The 16,548-nt window shown below is 38.7% G+C and overlaps 1 protein-coding gene and 1 long non-coding RNA gene across 5 annotated transcripts in view; both read left to right on the top strand.

Moving 5' to 3' along the window:
• LOC131138464 (glutaredoxin domain-containing cysteine-rich protein 2) overlaps positions 1-2,148 on the top strand; it is a 30,834-nt gene extending 28,686 nt beyond the window's left edge. For both annotated transcript variants that reach the window (XM_058087393.1, XM_058087392.1), the window contains exon 6: positions 1,146-2,148. In XM_058087393.1, the coding sequence (XP_057943376.1) occupies positions 1,146-1,373 (228 nt within the window). In that variant the 3' untranslated portion in view covers positions 1,374-2,148. The remainder of the gene's footprint in view (positions 1-1,145) is intronic.
• Positions 2,149-8,298: 6,150 nt separating this feature from the next.
• Positions 8,299-16,548, top strand: part of LOC131137851 (uncharacterized) — an 83,464-nt gene continuing 75,214 nt past the window's right edge. For 2 of the 3 annotated variants that reach the window (XR_009131987.1, XR_009131988.1), the window contains exons 1-2: positions 8,299-8,466; positions 8,538-8,667. This is a non-coding gene — a long non-coding RNA (uncharacterized LOC131137851). Of the gene's footprint in view, positions 8,467-8,537; positions 8,668-13,204; positions 13,294-16,548 lie in introns of those variants that run through there. The other variant, XR_009131989.1, reaches the window with a different exon arrangement.

Below are 16,548 nucleotides of genomic sequence, written 5' to 3'. Positions count from 1 at the left end.
GAATGTATATTCATTCTGTTATTATATCTACTATATCGGGTGATACAAGCGTAAAGGTGACTATAGGGGTGTTATTTTGTGTCTAGAGGGCTCTAATAATGTTAAAAACAATACAATGAATGTATATTCATTCTGTTATTATATCTGCTATATCGGGTGATACAAGTGTAAAGGTGACTATAGGGGTGTTATTTTGTGTCTAGAGGTTCACTGTTCCCTCTAAAGAAATTACAAACTGTGTGCGGCTATATTATATACCGTCATGTCAAAGTGCTCACACAGGGGTGCTTATTCTCACCCCTTACATTCTTTCAAATGTTTCTTTGCAGCATTCTCCCCCCACTCACAAGCAGAAAAAGTGAAATTCAGCTGTTTTTTTTTTTTTGCTAGAAATTGGCAAACCCTTCCCTCTCTCTTTTCTTTGTCTCACCTGCACAAAAAGTCCAGTAGTTAATCTTCTTTTGTGTTCCCAGCACAGAGTACAGTGTTTGCAGACATTTCGCATTTGTTACGAAGACAATGTGGCCTACACGGGATCCTTATCGTGACATATTATTATGCAGAGGTATCATCAAGCCTCAGGGTATGTAGAAAAGTTAAAGTGCGCTGTACCGCCTGACTGACAAAAACTGCTGGGAACAGGACTGATTAGGCAGAAATGATGGCAGGCATGTGACAAAAAAAAAAAAAAAAAAAGGAATCAAGTCCTGTCACGTACTTAATTTTTTATACTAGACGACTAGAAATGTCGAAAAAGATCACAATTTGTCAGCGGTCTTGGAAACATAAATGAACTTTATGCTTCCACTGAAATGAATAGAGAATAGCGGCACGGTGGTCAAGTGGTTAGTGCGCAGACCTCACAGCTAGGAGACCAGGGTTCAATTCCACCCTCGGGTACTCCGGTTTCCTCCCACATTCCAAAAACATGCTAGTTTAATTAGCGACTCCAAATTGTCCATAGGTATGAATGTGAGTGTGAATGGTTGTTTGTCTATATGTGCCCTGTGATTGGCTGGCCACCAGTCCAGTGTGTCCATTGCCCGTCGCCGAAGTCATCAGGGATAGGCCCCAGCATAACATATAGAAAATGGATGAATAGCTCAAGTTTACATGAACCCCCCCCTCCTGTGTTTGTCCTCCAGAAGACAGGTAGCTGCCGTCATTGCGGCGGCTCGGGCCTCACCCCGTGCTCGCTGTGTCACGGCAGCAAGCTGTCCATGCTGGCCAATCGATTCAACGAGTCCATCAGCGAGCTGCGTTGCCAGGCCTGCTACCCTCACGGCCTGGAGAGGTGCCAGTCATGCGCCGCAAATTCGCCATGTTTGGACAACACCACCACGACCAGCCGTGCCTGGCCAGCCACTCAGTGAAAGCTGGTGGTGGTTTAAAGAGGCACACGCATAATAAGCCATGGCTGAATAGGAGAATTACTGTAAGTACACAATCTGAATACATTGAATGCGTACTGGGAATGTAATCCCTTTTTTTTATTTTGTTGTCTTTAATTAAAATGATGCAAACATTAAGAATTGTATTTTTACCTAACAGGAAAGCATCCCATTCATTGGTTTAATCCTTCCATTCTTATCTGTCTGCAGCAGAACATTATTTTTTATTTTTACCTACAGTACGCTTATGTATCGCATGTATGAAGAAAAGGGTTGTAGACAAAGTTTCATGTTAAAATAATAATATAAATATTAAAAAAATAGTCATTATTATCCTCTCATGTTCATCTGATTGGCAGCCACCTTGTCTCTGAATCTCAAACAATATTTTGTCAAAAAGACATATTTGTAAACATACCACTACTGATATATTTCTTATAGATCAGGTAAGCAAAAGCAGATCAGGAACAGGGATCTCAAACTCAATTTACTTGGGGGGCCACTGGAGCTAGGATCAGGGTGAGACTGGGCCGCATCAGTTTTTAAAAAAAAACAAAAAAACGCATTTATTAAAAACAAAAAAATTAAAAAAACTTTGCTTTGCTTCCGATTTTCTACAATAAAAGCTCTGATAAAACATTCCACTGTTCTCAAATATCTTACTTTTTATTTTTCTACACAAAATAAGATGAAAAATAAATAAACAAATCAAGAATAAAGAAAATCAATCAATCAGTAATAAATAAATAAATATAATAATAATAACAAAACGGCAAATAATAAAAACTTGAGAAACCACATATAGTTGGTGGGTAGACAAATTATTTTTTCCAAATTAAAATGAACAAAGCATTATTAGAGCCCTGTAGACATGACAAAACACGACTATAGTCACATTTATACTCTTTTTATTTACAACATATTGCGCAACTGCAGGGTCTTGAGACACATGCTAACTCGCAAACTAGAGAGCTAGCGACCTAAACGGTAGCCTTCAAGTTATTTCCTTTAAACTTAAATAGCCAAAAACGTACCACTTCCACACGGATAGGGAGGATAACTATTAACAGTTATTTAACCTTTAACATGAACATTAATCAAACGTAATAATTTTTTCTGGGTACATGATACCATACAGCATCCATATCAAACTTGCGCAGGCCGCGCTAACATTAAACTTTCATATCAAGGCTCAAACTAGTGTCCTGCGGACCACATTTGGCCCGCGGGCCGTGTGTTTGAGACCCCTGCAGTAGACCCTCTGAATTCATCACATGCGATGTCAACAAATTCAGTGAGAAGGATTACATCATTTTTTCATGGCTAGGTTGTTTAAACTGAGTTTAAAAGGGTGAGTATTTTTACTTTATTTTTGTTTTATACAACAGTTGACTTCTTTTTCTCCGAAACAAGGTCACTTAAAACATGAGCTGTGTAGTCAAAAAACAACTTCACTTATACTAGAAGTAGTATAAGTAGAAGAAATGGTGTACCCTGCGTGATGATCGATACAATAGCTAACGTTGTGTTTAACGCTAATGCTAGTTTAGCTTCTAAGACCAAAACGTACCAAAATATGAACTGTTTTTCCCATAACGTTGACATTCTAATACAGTAAAAAGCTGACATTTTGAGTGAAAGTGCCTTTTTATTTATTTCATAGCTATATTTATATAGCAATATTTATATAGCTATACAGAGTCTGAATAGTTTTGGACTTTTTTTATGTATCTAATATAATTTATTAGGATTTTACCACTTTCATATGTCAGTTCCATCCATATTTTATATACATTCAATACAGGAAAACAGATGTTGAACATAAATCAATAAGCCATTTGCCAAGAAATGGTGTACCCTGCGTGATGATCGATACAATAGCTAACGTTGTGTTTAACGCTAATGCTAGTTTAGCTTCTAAGACCAAAACGTACCAAAATATGAACTGTTTTTCCCATAACGTTGACATTTTAATACAGTAAAAAGCTGAAATTTTGTGTTAAAGTGCCTTTTTATTTATTTCATAGCTATATTTATATAGCAATATTTATATAGCTATACAGAGTCTGAATAGTTTTGAATTTTTTTTTATGTATGTAATATAATTTATTAGTATTTTACCACTTTCATATGTCAGTTCAATCCATATTTTATATACATTCGACACAGGAAAACAGATGTTGAACATAAATCAATAAGCCATTTTCCCAGAAATAGTGTACCCTGTGTGATGATCAATACAATATCTTACAGTAGTAAACCATACAAACTGACTTGGGATCAGCTCCGGCTCCTGTAAGCCTTTTTTCCCCCTGATTTGCTCTGCCAGGGAAAAGTATAAGATACGTTTTTACAGCCGTTTTTTGGCATTAGAGTGGATTTTGAGGAACTTTTTGAAGGGTTTGAAATACCAATGCAAGATAATTAATATTGTTTTATTCTGCATCTTTTGCTATCTCTTCTCAGGGTGAAATAACAAATGGAAAAACAAGGTTACACATTATTGCCTCAGAAGATGCATTGTTATTGTCTGTGATTCTTCGTCAGCATCTTCCCCTGGAATCGGATAGCGCTGTTCCCTAGGTGTCTCGGGTCGGAATACTTTCTAGTATTTCCTTTCCTCAAAAAAAAAAAAAAAAACAATTTAGCCACGCAATCTTCTATTATACGGCCATCTGCTCTCTAAGCAGATAGCGGCAGCTCCGAGCCGTGGGATCGTTTGTGCGGAGGCTGCTGCTTGTGCTGAAATGGCGTTTTTAACACCCACAACCAGAGACGATCCATCAAAGTCAGTGTTTGCTCTTGACCGTATCCCCAAATGTTGCCGTAGCCGAAAGTCATGCCTGAGATCAGCCACACCTCCGTTCCTCCTCCTCCTCCTCCTCCTCGATCATGACGCTCCTCCACCCAGCACGCCATCACTGGCTATTTTGGGTAGACTCTCACATAAAAGGAGACGATGAGGGCAGAAAACCAATCAGCAATTCAATCCATGCTATTTATGGCATAAGTGGGGGGGGGGGGGGGGACCTGATTCGTACAACCCCCCCAGCTGACTTGCCTGCATTGAAAACACAGTAGACCAGGGGTCTCAAACTCAATTTACCTGGGGGCCACTGGAGCTAGGGTCTGAGCAAGGCTGGGCCGCATCAGGTTTTCCAAAAAAAAAAAAAAAAATGTATTTATTAAAAACAGAAAAATATACAAACTTTTTCAGTACTTTGGTTCCGATTTTCTACAATAAAAAATTTTGATAAAATATTCCACTGTTCTCAAATTTAATTTTTATTTTCCTGCACAAAATAAAATGAACAATAAATAAACAAATCAAGAATAAAGAAATCAATCAGTAATAAATAAATATAATAATAATAATAAAACGGCAAATAATAAAAACTTAAGAAACCACATATAGTTGGTGGGTAGACAAATTATTTTTTTCAGATTAAAATGAACAAAGCATTATTAGAGCCCTGTAGACATGACAAAACACGACTATAGTCACATTTATACTCTTTTTATTTACAACATATTGCGCAACTGCAGGGTCTTGAGACACATGCTAACTCGCAAACTAGAGAGCTAGCGACCTAAACGGTAGCCTTCAAGTTATTTCCTTTAAACTTAAATAGCCAAAAACTTACCACTTCCACACGGATAGGGAGGATAACTATTAACAGTTATTTAACCTTTAACATGAACATGAATCAAACGTAATAATTTTTTTCTGGGTACATGATACCATACAGCATCCATATCAAACTTGCGCGGGCCGCACTAACATTAAACTTTCATATCAAGGCGGGGGCCTCAAACTAGTGTCCTGCGGGCCACATTTGGGCCGCGTGGTTGAGACCCCTGTAGTAGACATTCAAAAAAATGCCTGCTTATTAGCCTGCTTTTGCTATTATATGAAATTTGTCAGATTTTTTGGGGGAAAAAAATAAAAATCAATAAAAAATATTTAGTAATATTAAAAAAAATAGGCCTAATGATGCCACTGGTGAGGCACATTTAGGGCTTAAACTTGGATTGGCTATTTAAACTTAAATAGCCAAAAACTTACCACTTCCACACGGATAGGGAGGATAACTATTAACAGTTATTTAGAGAGGGTGGAATTGAACTCGGGTCTCTGAGACCGCGTGCTAACCACTCATGTGTTTGTTATGCGTAACTTTGAAAGTGCCTCCAATTCGCATACTTTTTAGCATCTAATATTAATGAAACTGTCTGGTCCCATCACCGACGGCGCACGTCGCCCCCTGAGGTCACCCTCCAGTATTACAGCCAGCTGTGGCATAATTAATTTCCCATTAGCGTAGACAACAATGACTCTCACATCGCCTCGCTTGTCTTTTTTTCTCTGTGTCTGTTTCACTTTTTCCATGTGCTCCAGTACACATTGGCCCCTTCCCCCCCTTGATATCATCACCGCCGCCGCCGCCATCAGCAACACCCCGCTTGGCGGAAAGCGTTCGCATTCTATCCGAAATAGAGAAAACAAACAAACAATTAGTTTCCTGTTGACACAGTAAATGGTAGACTCGTCTGCAAATTAGTCCTTGCTGAACGAGCACTTTCACTTGAGGTGTTGCTTTAATTAACAATCCATGTTACTTCGTTTGTTGACATACAACAGCACATAAGCAACACCGTCCTTATTTTATAGTTATTCTGATCCATATATATAAGTCTTATTTATGTTTTATTGAGTAACATGAGTGTAACGGTGACTATGTGGGTGTAGGGCACTCTAATAATGTTTAAAAAATACATATTTAAAAGGCAATAAACAGGTTTTCGATGCTCTAACTACAAAAATATTTTATTTATGAATAAGGAATCTACTTCATGGAAAGCCTCCAAATGGAACTCGGATTTATCAACAAGCTGCGACCTCGAATACTGGAATAAATGTTAATAAAAAATATGTGTCAAATGTATATTTTATGGATGGAACTGACATATGAAAGTGGTAAAATACTGATAAATTATGTTTCATACATTAAAAAAAATCCAAAACTATTCAGACTCTGTATAGCTATATAAATATTGCTATATAAATATAGCTATGAAATAAATAAAAAGGCACTTTAACTCAAAATTTCAGCTTTTTACTGTATTAGAATGTCAACGTTATGGGAAAAAACTGTCCATATTTTGCTACCTTTTGGTCTTAGAAGCTAAACTAGCATTAGCATTAAACACAACATAAGCTATTGTATCGATTATCACGCAGACTTGCATGTGATGACTTCAGAGGGTCTACTGCAGGGGTCTCAAACACACTAGTTTGAGGCCCCCGCCTTGATATGAAAGTTTAATGTTAGTGCGGCCCGCGCAAGTTTGATATGGATGCTGTATGGTATCATGTACCCAGAAAAAATTATTACGTTTGATTAATGTTCATGTTAAAGGTTAAATAACTGTTAATAGTTATCCTCCCTATCCGTGTGGAAGTGGTAAGTTTTTGGCTATTTAAGTTTAAAGGAAATAACTTGAAGGCTACTGTTTAGGTCGCTAGCTCTCTAGTTTGCGAGTTAGCATGTGTCTCAAGACCCTGCAGTTGCGCAATATGTTGTAAATAAAAAGAGTATAAATGTGACTATAGTTGTGTTTTGTCATGTCTACAGGGCTCTAATAATGCTTTGTTCATTTTAAAAAAAATATAGCCTATAACTAGTAAAAATATACATGCATATTGAAGCAAATGTATATATTTTTGACTAAATTAAGCATTTCCTAGGATTAAAATGGCTACCAAAAAAAAATCCCGGACATCACTTCCTGTGGCGGCACGGCGGTCTAGTGGTTAGCCATTTTAATCCTAGGAAATGCTTAATTTAGTCAAAAAAAATATACAAATTGCTTCAATATGCATGTATATTTTTTTACTAATTATAGGCTGTATTTTTGAATTAATATATTTTTGAAAAGCTGTTATTCAAATTGAAACTGCAAAGTGGCAAGGGACTACTGCAGTGCAAAAAACAGGGTTGTTGAAATGCTGGATAAAGTTTGCATAGTCTCTCTTGTGTCTCCTTCTTCCTCATTCCATCTGGGCCAAAAAAAGGGCATGGATGCATACAGATTAAATATGTATGCATATTCTGCATCTGCAAAGCTAATACCGTACATAAATATCTCTGCATAGCAAGAGATCTAATGTTGAAGTGAACGGGGTGGGTGTTCTTTTTTCCCCCCTTGTTGTGTCTGATGAAGACACCTATTGAGCTGCAGAGCAGGGTAATGGATGAACCAATTAGACCTTCCCCAAATGATTGTCCTCAAGCAACAATCATCATCCAACCTGGTGTTCATTTTACCACTTCATTCACTTCACTCCTGTCATTTAATTAGCAGTGTTGTGTGCAGAGTAGCTTGCATCCAGAGATGCAGAAGCAGCTGCCATGTGCGAAACTCCAACCCCCTCCAATGAGATCCTGGTTGGGGTGGGTCGCTTTGCAAGGGCCTTGTTGGAGAGACATTTAATTAAAGCAGGGGTCTCAAACTCAATTTACCTGGGGGCCACTGGAGCTAGGGTCTGGGCAAGGCTGGGCCGCATCAGGTTTTCAAAAAAAAAAACAAAAAAACGCATTTATTAAAAACAGAAAAATATACAAACTTTTTCAGTGCTTTGGTTCCGATTTTCTACAATAAAAGCTCTGATAAAACATTCCACTGTTCTCAAATATCTTAATTTTTATTTTTCTGCACAAAATAATAATAATTATTACATTATTAAATTATTATTATCATCATCATTATTATCATCATCATTATTATCATCATCATCATTATTTTTTATTATTATTAAACTCGTTGAAGCCCAGCCATTTCCCCAAAAGATAACATGCAAATTATATGCAAATAAACCGATGACGTCATTGAGTGACTTCCACGACGTGCCAATGGCTACTTCTTTTTACCAAAAAGTTAGCAACACTACTTTGACAGTGTTGTCCTCCCACTTCCTTCAAAACAAAAAACTATAATGTCTGCGGTGTGGAAACGAACCGCTAACACATACCACAAGATACCCGGCGGGGGAAGCACGACTTGACGGAGTACGGTGAGTTTTGAAGGCTCACGGTCACGACAGCTAACCAGTTAGCCATGTTGCTAACACTCCCCTGTGTGTAGCAGTCAGACCGGCAAGCTACCGTAAGAACTGAATTAATCTAAATGAGCAGCCGTGGAAGACAAAGTGTCTCCTTGAAGAGGGCGTCTCGTCTTCTGGGAGTTTCAGAGTGATGTATGTTGCCTTCAAGAAGTAAGTAAAATATGTTTTTGTCTACATTAAGGTGCTAATTGTTTTCATATACAGTTTAGCTAGTAGGTAGCATGGGCGCAACTAGCAATTCTGGGTCCCGTGAAAAATATCATGTTGTTCCCCCATTAATTAATTATTGACTGCCTTTGAAATGTCCTGACTATTCCCTTTATATGGCATCCCTGGCCAATAACACTCATAAAATAAAATAAAATGTATATATATATATATATATATATATATATATATATATATATACACACTCATATGTGACTTTACTCATCTGTATACACCAGTCATTATTTGCACTATGACCCATTTATCATTGCACTAAAATTAATATATCTGCAATATGTCTACTCCTGCATATGCTCATGTGCAATACTATGTGTATATTTTGGATATCTTGTATATATCTTGTATATATATCTTGTTAAATTGTCTTTTTTACTCTACTTTTATATACTTTTTTTTAAACTTGACTACTGCACTGAAAGGAGAAGTTCTCCAATCTCGTTGTACATCTTGTATAATGACAATAAAGGCCATTCCATTCCATTCCATATATATAATTAATCCAAACATAATTTATCCATGAGCGATTGGTATGTGATGCCTTATCCTGACATCAATGACATCATTGCCCAATTATAGCCGCATCATTGAAATTGATACTTTGATACACAAACAATTCCAGCATAATTAATAAATCCAAAACAAACATGTATACATAGTAGTTTCAGGAAAGGGGGGCGGGTGAAGCTGAGGTCACGAGTGATGAAACACTAGCAAGGCATCAAGTATGACCCTCTCGTGCCCTTTTCTAATCCAAATGGGACCCCCCACCCCCACCCCCCACGTGGAATAGAGCCATTTTGTGAAACGCACATACACACCAGGTCTAGATTTACAATATTGATCACCATAAGCCACTTCTCGTCTCTGTAATGAATATGTGTAAGTGTGCAGATGGCCGCTGCAACTGCCAAAGTAGACAACTTAATAAAACGGAGTGGAGGGGGAAAAAAAAAGAATTGTTCTTTAAATGGCCATGTGCTTCATTTGTAGTTTTATGGTTTTTAATAGCATCCCATTTATTATCATTACCTTATTGTTGGAATCTGGTTGGTTTGTTGAACATTTAACCGTATCATAAACAACTGGGGGATGCCAGGTGGGACAGATTGTTGTTGTCTAAACCGTGAATTTGATTTCCTGATTTGAAGTGTTTCCCATATCAAAGGCTGGGCATTGTTTGAATTTGAACGATTCCGGTTCCTAAAGAGTCTGGATTCCAATTTTTGCATGGTATTCTGGCGACTAGGCATCATAGATTACCTTCACTCTGCATATCTGACATGATATAGTTCTCCCTTTCCGTGTGGAAGTGGTAGGGTTGGCTTCTTTTGTCATTATTACCACTATGTTTGAATCACTTTCTTAAGTTTAGAACAAGTACTCTGTACCCTGCTATGCTATTGTTGAACATTCAACCGTATCATAAACAACTCTGGGATGCCAGGTGGGACAGATTGTTGTTGTCTAAAACCGTGAATTTGATTTCCTGATATCAAGTGTTTCCCATATCAAAGGCTGGACATAGTTTGAATTTGAACGATTCCGGTTCCTAAAGAGTCTGGATTCCAATTTTTGCATGATATTCTGGCCACTAGGCATCATAGATTACCTTCACTCTGCATATCCGACATGATATAGTTCTCCCTTTCCGTGTGGAAGTGGTAGGGTTGGCTTCTTTTGTCATTATTACCACTATGTTTGAATCACTTTCTTAAGTTTAGAACAAGTACTTTGTACCCTGTTATGCTATCGATGGCCGTCTCTTATGTCCCTGTAGTGATACCGTAGCCTGCGTATTACAGTTGAGCAATGTGTCCATCCATCTATTTTCTATGCCACTTATTCTCAATTTCTCAAATTCTCAACAAAAAATAATCAGAGTGGAAATTTCATTATAGGGTTGTTATTTCATGTGTACGGAGCTCTAATATTTGTAGAAAATCATATTCACAAAGTCAGAAACAGGTTTCATATGTTCTAACTACGAAAATAATACATTTCTAAATGAATGAATTGTACTTTGTGGAAATTCTGTGATCAAACATCACGTCTTGTTAATACATCTTCCTGCTATCAAATATTGAGTGAATTGACTTGTGAGATGGTGCCCTTTGTTGGTGTCATCACTGGAGCACTCTATTTAACACAGCATAAAAAAAACATTTACGGGGGAGCGAATGCTAAACCGAACTTACTGTTCGTTCGCAGCTAAACTTTGCCAAATCGCTATCATTAGCTGACAACAAACATAACTACAGTGCATGTGTGAGGTGGGGCATGGATATGTGCTGGAGGCATCCACCAAAGCTTGGCACACACTCCTTCTAATTCATTTGACATGATTGAAATTAGAATAAACTTGGAGTCAACCAGCATACACACACACACATATACGACATTATTACTTATTACCATGGTAACTTTGTTTGGGATTGTAGTCACGCTACGAAATGGAGACGCAATCGTTGCTGCTCCATCTGGCTGCGTCTCTGTTGGGAAGAGGCTGAATAATTTTGTCCTGAGGTGATGAATGCGCTCGTACCATCAAACACAAATGATCTCATTGTGCAAATTGCATTCAGGCTACATTAAAAAAAAAAAAAAAACCTGCACCTGGCACTCACCTAAACGGAGATGAGGTATAATGTTGTCATGTCGTACCTACCTGAAGAAAGTAGTCATGTTCTTCTACAAGATGGCCTTGACTGCATGTAAAATGATATCTTTGTTGTGGATCAAAACTGAGAATCATGTACTGTAAATACAGAATCTTGGAACAGGACGTTAAACGGAAGCCAAATATGAGTGAGAGTGTGTGGTCTTACCTTAGATGAGAGAGCAGAAGATGAAGGAGAGCGGTGTTAATTCCCTTGGCTGTGAACTACATTGCTTTCCATCACGAGGAAAACAGGAGGTAATGCAGGAATGTCAAAGGTGCAGCGTATTTGTGTGTGTGTATGTGTGTGTATATGTGTGTGTGTGTGTGTCAGTAGATGAACGCTGCGCTCAACCAGGCAGACATTGTGTGGGCCAACAACAACAGGCCAAGCTTCGTTTCGTACTGGCTGTCTCTCCTCCAGTTCTCGCTTCCATCATCATCATCATCATCATCATCATCCCACCTCTTTTTTGCTTCTCATCTATTCTGTGCTGCAAAAAAAAAAAAAAAAAGAGCCAAAATGATGCCAAGAAACACATTCCCTCCATTCTGGGAAATGGTTGTTATGGTAATTTTCCAGGCTTTTAGAAGTACTATACGAAATAGTAGTACTGTAGTAAGATTAATTATGGAGTCATTGTTCATTTCATGGGCGGCACGGCGGTCGTGTGGTTAGTGCGCAGACCTCACAGCTAGGAGACCAGGGTTCAATTCCACCCTCGGCCATCTCTGTGTGGAGTTTGCATGTTCTCCCCGTTCATGCGTGGGTTTTCTCCGGGTACTCCGGTTTCCTCCCACATTCCAAAAACATGCTAGGTTAATTAGCGACTCCAAATTTTCCATAGGTATGAATGTGAGTGTGAATGGTTGTTTGTCTATATGTGCCCTGTGATTGGCTGGCCACCAGTCCAGGGTGTACCGCACCTCTCGCCCAAAGACAGCTGGGATAGGCTCCAGCACCCGCCGTGACCCTCGTGAGGATAAGCGGTAGAAAATGAATGAATGAATGTTCATTTCATATAGAAGTTAAGGTAGAATAACTAAATGAAGCTTGTATTAATAGTAAAGTATTATAGTAACATATTACGCAGGGTATGCTGGAGCTGTCAATCATTATTCACAATCATTCACACTCATACATACATTCTATGGAGTCGCTAATTAACCTAACATGTATGTTTTTGGAATATGGAAGGAAGTACCGGGGGAAAACATGCAAACACCACACAGATGCCAAGCGGAGAATCGAACCCTGGTCTTCCCGATGCTGTCCTATTAAAACCCCAACTAGGGAACACATGTACAACTACAAAATATTCCAATAATAATTGTAAATAGGGAATCTTATGTACTCATCACGGGCACGATGGTGGTGGTTAGCGCACAGGCCTCACAGCTAGAAGACCCAAGTTCAATTTCCTGTGCATGTGTGGGTTTTCTCCGGGTACTCCGGTTTCCTCCCACATTCCAAAAAACATGCTAGGTTAATTGGCAACTCCAAATTGTCCATAAGTATGAATGTGAGTGTGAATGGTTGTTTGTCTACGTATATGTGCCCTGTGATTGGCTGGCAACAAGTCCAGGGTGTACCCCGCCTTTCATCCGAAGACCCCTGCGATTCTCATGAGGATAATCGTTCGAAAATGAACAAATGAATATATTTATCACAGTTGTATCTGGAACCAATTAACTGCAATAACCAAGGGATTAGAGTATACTTTATTTCAGTCCGAGGAGGTCTCACCATTTTGGTCCACAGCCGGTCTTTAATTTGCCACTCCAGCTTTACTGTCCTTTCAGATGGTGGCTGCTAGCATCCTCAGAAATATGTCTGAAGACATCCAAATCCCTTCATTTGATGATGACCAGACTGCCCATTTATTGGATGGATTCAGTCGGTGAGTCTCTAATCCTCGGGCCACTCTAGCATCATATCACAGTGATGATATACAGTAGCATTCGAACCTCAAGTACCTGATGTGGAGTGTACATTTAATCGATTAAAGTAATCCCGACACTTTACAATTACAATGTACACACATTTAATTACATGAATTATGGTCTGAAGGTGGAAAAGCTATGATGTAATTAGTTCAATTGAAAAGAAGGGTAATGAATGGGATTGTCATGCCAGCCGCTCATTTGAGTCCAGTAATGGATCATATAATTAACAAAGAGTTTGGAACTGTAATTAATCTCTGCGCTGCACACACAAACCTCAAACCACATGGACTGAAAATCCATACACTATAAAAAAATATGCAGCAAAACACAAAGGATTCACAAATTACCCACAAATCCATCCATTCTGTCAATTCTAGGTTTTTAGTAGAAAAAAAAGAGCTCCATATTGTGGTTATTTGAGTATTTCAATCCAAATTCAGAACAGCAGGAGAAGCTAAATGGACCTTTTAATGACGTTCTAACAGGAATATCTGTCCTAAGAACAATAGCCACGTATTCATGGACCCAAATATTCCAATTCCATTCGGGTTATTTGCTCAAACGGAAAGAATCTATCCTCATTCCGAAAGAAAAGTGCCAATCCGAATGAATATATAATCGGATTCACAGGGGTGGAATATTCCTTTCCATAATCCGATTGAGGTATCTTGTACCCGCTCAATCGGAAAGTTGTCAAGGTGCGTTCTTTCAGCGCATGCTCAGTGACGTAACACACAGATGTCTCTCAGGTTTTGAAAATGGCGGCGAGCAGTCATCACTGGACTACAGCAGAACGTTTGTTTTGGATACAAACTTTAAAAGAACTGAACGTTCAAGTATAGCAACTGTCCCAACAACCGTGGTAATCACACTCTCGTCCGCCATCTTCGATGAATCACGTGATGATGTTTACGTTTTACTGCGTCACTGCCCCATTGACTTTGATTATAGCGGTGCATGTAGACAGGAGATTGGAATATTCCTTTCCATGTATACACTGTTTTCTGGTACGTCATTCGGAAAGAGGAAAATCTCCTCATGTAAACGTGGCTAATGTGACATAAATCTGTCTGCTCCTTCCTCACTTGCTCAAATATTCCCTTTTTGAATTTCACGTTTTTCATGATGTCTTGAAGGACATGATGTCACCTCTGACCCCACCCTAACCTCTAAATACGTCTTTGGTAGCGAATGAGTTAATATAGGAAATTGGATGAACACTTTGAGCCAGGGGTCTCAAACACGCGGCCGCAGGACGCTAGTTTGAGGCCCCCACCTTGATATGAAAGTTTAATGTTGGTGCGACCCGCGCAAGTTTGATATGGATGCTGTATGGTATCATGTACCCAGAAAAAATTATTACGTTTGATTAATGTTAATAGTTATCCTCCCTATCCGTGTGGAAGTGGTAAGTTTTTGGCTATTTAAGTTTAAAGGAAATAACTTGAAGGCTACCGTTTAGGTCGCTAGCTCTCTAGTTTGCGAGTTAGCCTGTGTCTCGAGACCCTGCAGTTGCGCAATATGTTGTAAATAAAAAGAGTATAAATGTGACTATAGTCGTGTTTTGTCATGTCTACAGGGCTCTAATAATGCTTTGTTCATTTTAATCTGAAAAAAATAATTTGTCTACCCACCAACTATATGTGGTTTCTTAAGTTTTTATTTGCCGTTTTATTATTATTAATATATTTATTTATTTATTACTGATTGATTTTCTTTATTCTTGATTTGTTTATTTATTTTTCATCTTATTTTGTGTAGAAAAATAAAAAGTAAGATATTTGAGAACAGTGGAATATTTTATCAGAGCTTTTCTTGTAGAAAATTGGAATCAAGGCGAATTTTTTTGTTTTTAATAAATGCGTTTTTTTTGTGTTTTTTGGAAAACCTGATGCGGCCCAGTCTCACCCAGACCCGAGCTCCAGTGGCCCCCAAGTAAATTGAGTTTGAGACCCCTGCTTTAAGCTAACATGTTTTTGTATACAAACTGACAAAATGTGGAGATACATACTTTTCACTCTACTTGTTCACCAGGGGGGGTAAATAGTTTCTCTATTGCCTCTGCTACTGTATTATGTACAGTATAGGTACGTTATTTTGTCTGTGTGGACAGTGTTTCGCTGTCGGCAATGCCAGCCAACATCTGACCAAGCCATAACAGATGCTGAAGCAGCAGATGGTGGAAATATTGAAATCTGCTGATAAACAAAACAACGTTACGGACCGACTCTGATTTACTGCTTCATCCCTGCTTGACTCTTGTTATTTACTGCTTTCTGCTGAAGTCGCGGGCTCTGATGACTTGACCTCACCGCCGTTTGCATGCTGAAAGACTGCACGCACACATTCAGTCGTTATTGAAGAATATATGACATTGTATGGCTGTCATATCCTATCAGATCAAATTGTATGTATACGATGTGCCTTGGGGGAGGTCTGTACTCTCCAAATGCTCTTGTTGGATCTCATGAGATTGTTCATCTTAGTGGCTTTGAAGTGTTTATTTAGTACATACCTAATGAATGCATACGCTGACATTGCAGCTGTACAGTACATTCACTGTGAAAAAGGGGGGGTCTCTCTTGTCTCCGTGTTCCACTTGTGACAGCACCGGCACTTAAAATGAATTGTTAAGACTGAGTTTTGCATACATTTGGAGATCATTTACATATCTGTCATGCGTATTTATACAGGAAATTAGAGCGCGGGCGGGATCGAGCCTCTGCCAAACACATGCATGCATAATAACCCCCTCTCTCGTTCTGTGCTCGATGCATTCACTGTCTTTTCGCTGCCATTCCGAGTGACGCTTTTAGGGATGTTTCTTATGAATACGGTGTGATTTAAGAATCTTGACGCTGAATGAATGACCGAGCAGGGTTCTTATAAAGGGGAGCATCCGTCACTCCAGCGATGGGGGGGGGGGAAATGGGGGCAACAAGGGGAGTAATTATGTTTGGGAACAGGGATTGACATGGGTAAATTCCTCATGGGGAATAATTTGGATAGCAATCAAAGTTTTTCCAAGCAGCTGTACAACAATACACAAAATAATATTATTTCAAAATACTAGCATTTAGTTGTGCAGTCTTAATTTGTGTGCACTGACAAATTGTACACACTCGTAGATACTTACTGTACTTACTGTATGCATGAATTTCATTTCATTCAATTCATTGCAAATGTGGCTGGTACGCTGC

Source organism: Doryrhamphus excisus, chromosome 11 (assembly GCF_030265055.1).
Source record: "Doryrhamphus excisus isolate RoL2022-K1 chromosome 11, RoL_Dexc_1.0, whole genome shotgun sequence".
Lineage (NCBI taxonomy): Eukaryota > Metazoa > Chordata > Actinopteri > Syngnathiformes > Syngnathidae > Doryrhamphus > Doryrhamphus excisus.
Note: the sequence above shows the minus strand (reverse complement) of the source record. Positions and strands in the feature narration are given on the sequence as shown.